Source organism: Pyrus communis, chromosome 16 (genome assembly GCF_041283825.1).
Source record: "Pyrus communis isolate YQ-2024b chromosome 16, ASM4128382v1, whole genome shotgun sequence".
Taxonomy (NCBI): Eukaryota; Viridiplantae; Streptophyta; class Magnoliopsida; order Rosales; family Rosaceae; genus Pyrus; species Pyrus communis.
The window spans coordinates 13,285,863-13,294,429 of record NC_142580.1 but is presented as its reverse complement, the minus strand read 5'-3'; the positions used below and the strand labels follow the sequence as shown (position 1 = coordinate 13,294,429).

Below are 8,567 nucleotides of genomic sequence, written 5' to 3'. Positions count from 1 at the left end.
CCCTCTGCGGGGGTGGTGGTGTTTGAAAAATAAAAACAGTTATTTAAGTATGTCCTTCGAACTTAAATAATTATTTTGTCGAATTCGAATATTAAGTCATGAACCATTAATTTCTAAGGAGTTTGATTGAGACCAATTTGTCTTCAGCAACGTGGACTTTAATTATTGGTAATGGTCCACAAAATATATAGTTGGCGTGACAATACTGATTGTTTTAGAGCTCGTTTAGATATGATTTTAAAATGATTAAAACCGTATTTGGTGAAAATGTTTTTGAAACCAATCCTTAATAAAAATACAAGTAGATTCTGGAAAAGCACTTTAAATGCTTTTGAAACAAAAAAATATTTTCTCTAAAAGTACTTTCAGTTATTTTAAAAACACATTCAAACGAGTCCTTAGTTTATAACAGCATTTCATTTGTGAATCGATCCAGATTTTGCATTATAAAAAAAATTAAAAATTAAAAATTAAAAAAAAAAGCCACAAATTAATGGTGGTAAAAGAACTTGTTGATTTGAAGCTAACAGCCAAGGAAGAAGCATTCAAACACCACAGAAATCATCTGTTCCCATTAAAAGCAATGGAAGCTATCTTTATTTAAGATATGGTAAAATAAAAACTTACTTGTTGAGATATTTATTTGTGGAGCAACAAAGCACCATTTACAATCACATGCCTCTTTCAGAGTGACCTCAATTTATATTCTTATTATGTTTTTGTGATTGCGATGGATCGTCTCATTGTCTAGTATGGTTCGTGTACATAACGTTATAAAAAATCACAGTTATGTAATTTTAATTTTTACCATTAGTTTGCATCATTCGTCGTGGACACTAGCCATACATTTACGTCCTTAAAAATGTAGGTCATGAAAATGAGAGAAAATAAACAAGAAATGGGAAAAGGAAAAATAGGAAAGATTCAAGGTTGCTTGCATATTTTTCTTTTATAAGTAATCAGCTAGCTACTAGCATAAACGAACCATCTGTTTTTTTCTCACCATGTATGAAGAAATGTCAAATTTGAATTTCTCTTCGTTCAAAAGGAAAAGATAAAGTCGTTCTACAAACAGAAATGACGTGCTCTAGTTTAGTTCAGTTCAAATATTGAAAAATAGTTTCTACCAATATGATATCAAGGATCGACTTAGGCTTCGGTTAGTAACATAAGCGAGCGACATTGATTCGTTCAGTTTGATTTTGTCTACATATTTCCCTTCACAAGAAATTAAGAAATATTTTAATAACTTATCGAATTATTACAACGAACTTTCATACTATAGATGGAGAAGTTTTGAGAGAGATGAAACTAATAGTCAAGGACTATACCAATAAGGAAATGGCAAGTGTAAATCACTTTTGTCAGAGGGTTTCATCCCCTTCTATTTGTGCGGTCATGGTTAAGCCACGTTAACATTTTATATTAATTTTTAAATAGAGATAATAAGACAAAAAACAATAAGAATATAAAATGTTGACGTGGCTTAACCGTGACCGCACAAATAGAAAGGGATGGGAAGGCTGTGAGATGCATCTGTGATTGTGAGGACTAAACTATGCCTTGTTGCATTGTACCTTGAAGATACCTGAGAATCCTTTTTACAGCACCAAAATGAATCTCAGTTGGTGAATGCATGTGTTGACATACTGCATTCATAGCAAATGCAATATCTGGTCTTATTAAAGTAAGATACTTCAAGGACCCAACAATGCTTCTGTATGAACTTGGATCTGGAATTAACTCCCCTTCTGTCATCAACATTTGATTATGTGGTTTACATGGTGTATTAGCCAGATTCCATACCAGCCTTATGAAGCAAGTCCTTTATGTATTTCGACTGATTTACAAAAATGTCTCCATTTGGTTTATATTGAATTTGTAAACCAAGGAAATATATCAGCTTCCCCCAAGTCCTTCAAATCAAACACAGAAGAAAGCTCTTGGACCACCAGTTGTACTTTAGTCACCCTTGATCCAGTCAAGATTATATCATCAACATAGAGCAATAATATGATGATATCATTGTTATCAGTTTTTATGAACAAACTGGTATTAGATACTGATGCAATAAAGCTCATTGTCAACAAGTAGCTTGTAAACTTTGAATTCCAAGCCCTTGGGGCTTGTTTGAGTCCATATGGTGACTTCAGGATTTTGCATACATAATTTGGATGACTTGGATCAATAAATCCGTAAGGCTGTTTCATATAAACTTCTTCTTGCAGTTCACCATGTAAAAAGGCATTCTTTACATCAAGCTGTTTCAATTCCCACTTATTCATTGCAACCAAAGCAAAAATGAGTCTCACAATTGTATGTCTCATAACTGGACTAAAGGTATCTGAATAATCTACTCTATGCTCTTGAGAAAATCCCCTTATACACCCATTTGGTCCTTATTATTGATCTGTGATCTGGTGCAGGTACCAAAACCCAAGTACCTTGAATTCGAAGTGAATCATACTCCTCTTGCATTGCATTTTACCAATCTGTGATAGATGCTGCTTTTCTAAAACATGTAGGTTCTAATGTGTTTGTAATCTCTAAAATAAAAGAAAATCCTCCCACAAAAGGATCATCATCTGTTATCTGCAAAGTATCTAACTCCGGAAAAGTTGCAGCTAATGTTGCATAATTTTTCTTTTGAATAGCACCAGACTTCAATCTTGTCACCATTGAATGTTCACTAACATTCTGTACATTGAGTGGAACATTAGCATTCGATTCCATTAATGGAGCAAGTGGTAGAATTACCTCCAGTTGTGAAGGATTTTGAATAGGCAACATAGATGATCTTGTATCTGAAGTACTTAAGTGATGGTGATGAGAAGATGGAGCTTGAATATTAGAATCCTGAATTGCTGCAGAATCAGAATGTTGAGATACTGATGTGCTTGAATTTTCTAAAATTAATCAATCTGACCCTTGGGAATGTTAAAGCACTTCTGTAGCTGGTGCATATCATCTATCTTGATGCACTGGAGATGAACTAGTTATATCCCTTGGTAATTGGAACACAATAGGCCTTGAATTCTGTGAATGTGAGGATCCAGAATGTTGTAACTGAGACACCTGTACATTCTTATAAGGAAACATCTCTTCATCATGTATAACATGTCTGGAAAGAATTAAAGAATTTTAAAAATTTTAAATCAATAAATATGATGATAAGCATTATTTTTACTTGAAGATTGTGAGTAAAATACAATGGACTAATAGGTTTTATGTTGCGTTAATTTGAGTTTGCTCAAATCTGTTCGATTGGACTTTATAATGCAATAGCATTACCTTCACTTAAGGATACTCACCAAAAAAAAAAAAAAAAAAAAAAAAAAAAAAAAAAAAACCCTAACAGCATATGACCAAAAATATCCTAATCCTGCATCCAAACAGTGGAATCCGCTACTGAAAGCTGAGCATGCAGGCACCTTATCCCCGTCTCCAAACACTCTGTTTCGTGTGGTCTGGGCAAATTCGGGTGAGAAAATGAAACTCCCAAATTTACAATCACAAGCAATCTCTTTAGGGGGAGAGAGAAATAAAAAGGGTGGGTGGGGAGAGAAATGAAAAGGGTGGGTGGGAAGTTGCTTTCATGAGGGTATTATTGCAATTATAAAAGTTATTAAAATTTAGGGGAAATTTATTTTATTTTTTTGCTTTTATTATTTTTGCTTGTCACGCAGCATCAGTCTTATCACCCAAAAAAATATTAGGAAAAAGGCATATGGACCCCACAACAACAACCCCCTCCCTTGGCCTCTTTTGAGATGGCTTTGTAACCGACCCCACCCACTTCTTAAAATATAAGATTTAACGAGTATAGTAATAATATGATCATATTATTTTACAAAACATAATGGATTAGAAGAGTCCCACCACAAATCATTTTGGAGCAATACTTATTTAATTTCCGCCAAGAGGATCATATCCTTTAATCATATTTTTAATTTTTAAATATAATGAAGAAACTTTTATAGATTTTGTGAAGTACTAATAACAAATATCGATATCTCTTCGTAATAACTATTGCAAAAAACACACAACAATGATCATAAGCGAACACTAATTTATGTTGAAATCGTATCAAACAAGCAGCACATTAGTTATCAAAAACTTAGTATAAAACACTTTAAGCCCAATACTTTAAAAAGCTAACTTGGTAGTTCGAGAAGGATATAAAAAGAATTTTACAACTAAAGATTAATTAGACAATGACAACTCTCCTATTGAGTTTTAGAATAGTTATATGTTTCATCAGAAAAATATAAATCACGGTTGAAGGTAACTTTAAAAAGAATGAAAGTTCTAAATAAAACATCGCTATAGTATATCAACGACCAATATTTTAAATTTGAATCACATTCAAACAAAATTTCAATTGATCTAATTTAATAACGTAAACTGTTAAACTATCTAGTAAAAATCATTTTATTTTTAACCCCCAAGATGAATAAAAAGATGCTCAATAAAGTAATTACACAAAAGGAGCAGCAAGCAGCAGGCACTTGGTATCTTTGTCTCACCCAAGTTCCATATGCAAAATTCTCCCAGAAATCCAAGTACGCACGAAAATTCTCAACTGCCAGTCAATGTCTTGCACGTGTTAAAGCTTGCGAGTCGTCTGGTGGTCGCGGATGGATTCGTTTACTGGTTTTCACTATTTTCAACACTCGCACCAACAGAAGCGTTTTGGACACTCCAAAGTTAATCGAATTCCTCCCAGGGAGGGAATATCACGCAATCCTAATCAATATTTTTCAATTTTTATTATTTTATTTACTATCGTTAATATTTTTTTGTTTTTTCAATAATTTATATTATCTACAATATCAAAGGAGATGAACTTAATTTCACAACAAATTAGTAATAATATAATTTAAATTTATTATTTACGATGTTATTCGCGAAAATCAAATTTAACATCTCTAATTTATAAATGAAAAAAACTATTGCTATAATTCCTATTAACATTTAACCCCTCACGGCCTTCTAGACTTCACGAGCCCTCTCTCCTGCCGTCATCTTCATAATCAACCTTTTATGTCTTCACCTCTCTCTCTCTCTCTCTCTCTCTCTCTCTCTCTCTCAAACTCTCTCCTCTTTAATAATTTACTTTCTTTCTTTCGAAAAAAGCAAAAATATACCCTAAAAAGATGGAAAATTGAGAGAAGAGACTGTCATGCTTCTTTGTTCCCCTTTCAAGAAACCGTCGCTGCACACAATATTACCTCAAAATACCCACCACCGCCAAACCAAAATTAAATTAATTTTGCTCCATAAATAAGTTTGTAATTAAAATATTAAAATTCTAGCACCGTCTTAATATACTCTTTCAGCTCTCTTTCTCATCGAACAATCTAATTTTTAAATTTTCTATTAAGTTCACTAATAAAGAAAAATTAACTAAACTCAAATTCGTTCAGTCATTTAACAGTTAATTAATTAATTACTCAAACATTTATACCATTTAGAGAGCGTGCACATCAACTATTTGAAGGCGGTATAAAAGTTTTCCCCAAAAATATTAACAATGTTTTTGTTGGTATTTAAAAGTATTTTTATTACATAGAGATGATGGTCCACAGATTTATATTTGTGCCCTTGCTAACAAAAAAAGGAAGGGAAACTTGGTAAAAGCACAAAGTTAAAAAGCTTCTACCAGTACCCACTCCCACTCTACTATTCCAACTCCCATTTATATATTTTCTTTTTTTTGTTTTTAATATCTATATCCATTTTTTGCCGGAAAATTTAAAAATTTTTAAAAAAAAAATTCCAAAATTTGTCTCAAGGTTTCTCCTTGAGCAGCGATGCCAACCCGGTAACTATCCTCACCCCTCTCTCAACGCTCTTCGGCTTTATCGCCGGTGGCTGCCACGCCACCTTCTCGCCTGGAACGGAATTTCCGGCCGGCGATGGGACTGGAGTATGGCTCTCAGGCTGCGATGTGCTTTCACCGAAGATCAACTCGAGTTCACCGCAATCGCTGAGATTGTCGGCCTCGGTCGGAGCGTCAGAGATTACCACTTGGGTCTCCGACGCGGGAAGGGTGCCATTTTCGGGACGGGGAACGGCGGTTCGGGTGTAAGGAGAGAGCCACTTGGCGCTCATGTACTCGGCTTTCCGCCACGGAGGGAAGTGCATGCCTTTCTTCTTCAGGCTCTGTTTGGCTGCCTCCGATACGATGGAGACGATCTGGCCGAGACGGTCCGATTTTCCGACGAAAATGTAGGGCAGCGATTGGAGGACGGCTTTGTAGGCCCCAGTGGATCGAGCGACCTCAAATTCCGATCGGAAATCGATGTCAATCAACAACCTGTCGCCCTCTACCATCACATCGATATACTCGTACTCACCTGAAATCCAAAACCCACAACCAAATTTAATTTTTTTTAACCTTTTAATTTCAATTTTTTTTATATAATCTGTTTGGATGCTGAGAAAGTATGGGATTTTAAATTACCGGCAGGGAAAGACGACGACTTCTCCCATTTCGATTTGCAGGTGGAGGAATCGTAGCCAAGGGATTGCAGTCCGTCGGCGACGTTCTTCCTCATGTCGTCTTTTTGTTTGAGATTCTTGTTTGCTTCGACGATCCTCGCCGTATCAGCCAGGAGGTTTCTCTCCGAGACGCTCACGCATGGAATCAGACTCTGATAAACAATAATTAAGTAAACAATCAGTCATCCATATTCATGTTCTCTGTTTGGTTGCCAGGAAACCACGAGAAAATGCAAAAACAATTTACTAATAAAAAAGTGGAATTGAAGCGACGATTATCTTAGTTTTATACCTTTAGAATATCGGAGGCGTCGCCACCGAACGAACCGGAGGAGATTGAATCGCCGAAGCCTCCACCGAAGATATCGAGCTCGTCGTCGGAGCTGTCATTGCTATTACCGTGAAAGCAATTGCAGCGGTTCCGGCCACATTTCGGCGGCGGCTGCTTCTCGTTGCTTTCTTCGATGAAATTCTGAACCATCTTCGCCAAACAAACCGAGCTCGGCTCGAACTCGGCCACAGCGGCGACGGTTGCTCCATCCTTGCTGGTATTGTAGTTGTGCTGCTGCGACGGCGGCTCAGTAGCAGTCGGCTTCTCCTGCGCAGAAGAGATTCTAAGCACGCTCGGGAACTGCCGATCAAAGAGCCTCCTGAGCCGCGATTTGAAGACCGGTTTCACCGAGTCGATCCGGGCCGGCTCGATCAAATTCTCGGAATCGATTTCAATCGGTTGGATCTTCATCGGAAATGGCATATTTGGGGTTCTACAAATTACCAAGACACTGACGCACCACCGTCCTACCAAATTTCTCAGTTTTTCTGCCTGATTAAACCTTGGGATTCAAAAAACAAATCCACAGAAAATTTATACAGAAACTACAACTCACTTCAGAAATTAATGCTTCCTCCTTTCATACACACTTACTCTCCTCTTACACTACCCAAAAATACTCAAAACTCGAACAATGTTAGTTTGTTTTCCAGGAAAAAATTGGGCTAAAAGAGTATGGCTTCCGATGATGGATAATCGTGGAAAACGTGACAGTGATGATCGGAGATACGAACATTTCGTATGTACATATGTAATAAGGTCGCCGGAATATTCATTTCCCGGCGATCTATTCCAGCTGGCAACGGTGGTTGTGAGCCGAGGAGGAAAAAGAGAGTGCTTCTGAGGAGGAGGAAGAGAGTGGGAGGTGGGTTTTTTGGAGAGTGAAGGGGCTGTGAGATGGGTTTTGGGCATTTTATAGGAGAAGGTGGGAGCTGACTAGGATCAGGTCTGCCATGTATGATGTTACGTGGCAGGAATTATCCAAAAATTGCATTTTCCAGCGTGGTGCGGAGAATAGTAAATTTACTGTCTTACCCTTGCACGAGGGGGTCGTGTGGGACGTGTGAAATTTTTGAAGGTTTCAAAACGGAGGGGTTCGTCAATCTCGCGAAGGACGAGTAGGGGTGTGGGGTATTATTGTACGCTGGTGATAAGCTCGGTTGTTATCGAGTGCGTTGTTCTTTGGAATTTTATTTTGAAAATTTTAATAAAATATTTGTGGTACTATTCACTTTAACAAAAAATTATATTTTTACATTAAAAAATTAAATCTAATACTATTTATTTTGTTAAAACTCAAAATTTTCAAGTTATTTTCATTAGTTTTCTTTTTTATTTTTTTGCTATATTTTATTAAATTGAACATTAAATTAGTTATCGACAGATTTAAACCCCCTACAATCATATAAGAACTCGACATTTTTCTACTACTTAAAAAAAAGAGCCACTTGCTAAAATTTCGTATTTTTAACTGACTGCAAAAAAAAAAAAGAGCCGTCGTGGGACCGTTTTGGATTCCAACCCCCTTGCCCCGCCCCACCCCCACCCCACTTTTTTGAGCTTTGAGCTACTTAACTCCCCCCCCCCTTTGTTTTCTACTAAACTAATAACGCCCTTTTCTTTTTTTAATTTTTTTTTAAACAAGAAATTGGATTTTAATTTTCACTTTAGGACAACTGTTACTAACTTAATCAATCCTCATCATTTTAAGGAATTGAAAAAAGGAACTAAA

General features: G+C 36.3%; 1 protein-coding gene across 1 annotated transcript; it reads right to left on the bottom strand.

Moving 5' to 3' along the window:
- Window positions 1-5,525: 5,525 nt before the first annotated feature.
- Window positions 5,526-7,721, bottom strand: LOC137732271 (uncharacterized). Its single transcript, XM_068471578.2, has 3 exons — window positions 6,797-7,721; window positions 6,467-6,656; window positions 5,526-6,359 (listed from the first exon to the last, which is right to left on the bottom strand). Exons 1-3 carry the CDS (start codon window positions 7,256-7,258, stop codon window positions 5,791-5,793), a joined length of 1,221 nt encoding a protein of 406 aa, XP_068327679.2. The 5' UTR covers window positions 7,259-7,721; the 3' UTR covers window positions 5,526-5,790.
- Window positions 7,722-8,567: the final 846 nt, after the last annotated feature.

Coding starts and splice junctions, on each gene's coding strand:
- LOC137732271 (XM_068471578.2), bottom strand. CDS start 7,258: ATGCCATTTCCGATGAAGATCCAACCGATTGAAATCGATTCCGAGAAT. Junction 6,657..6,796: donor ACGCCTCCGATATTCTAAAG/GTATAAAACTAA, acceptor ATTGTTTATCAG/AGTCTGATTCCATGCGTGAG. Junction 6,360..6,466: donor GTCGTCGTCTTTCCCTGCCG/GTAATTTAAAAT, acceptor TTTGGATTTCAG/GTGAGTACGAGTATATCGAT.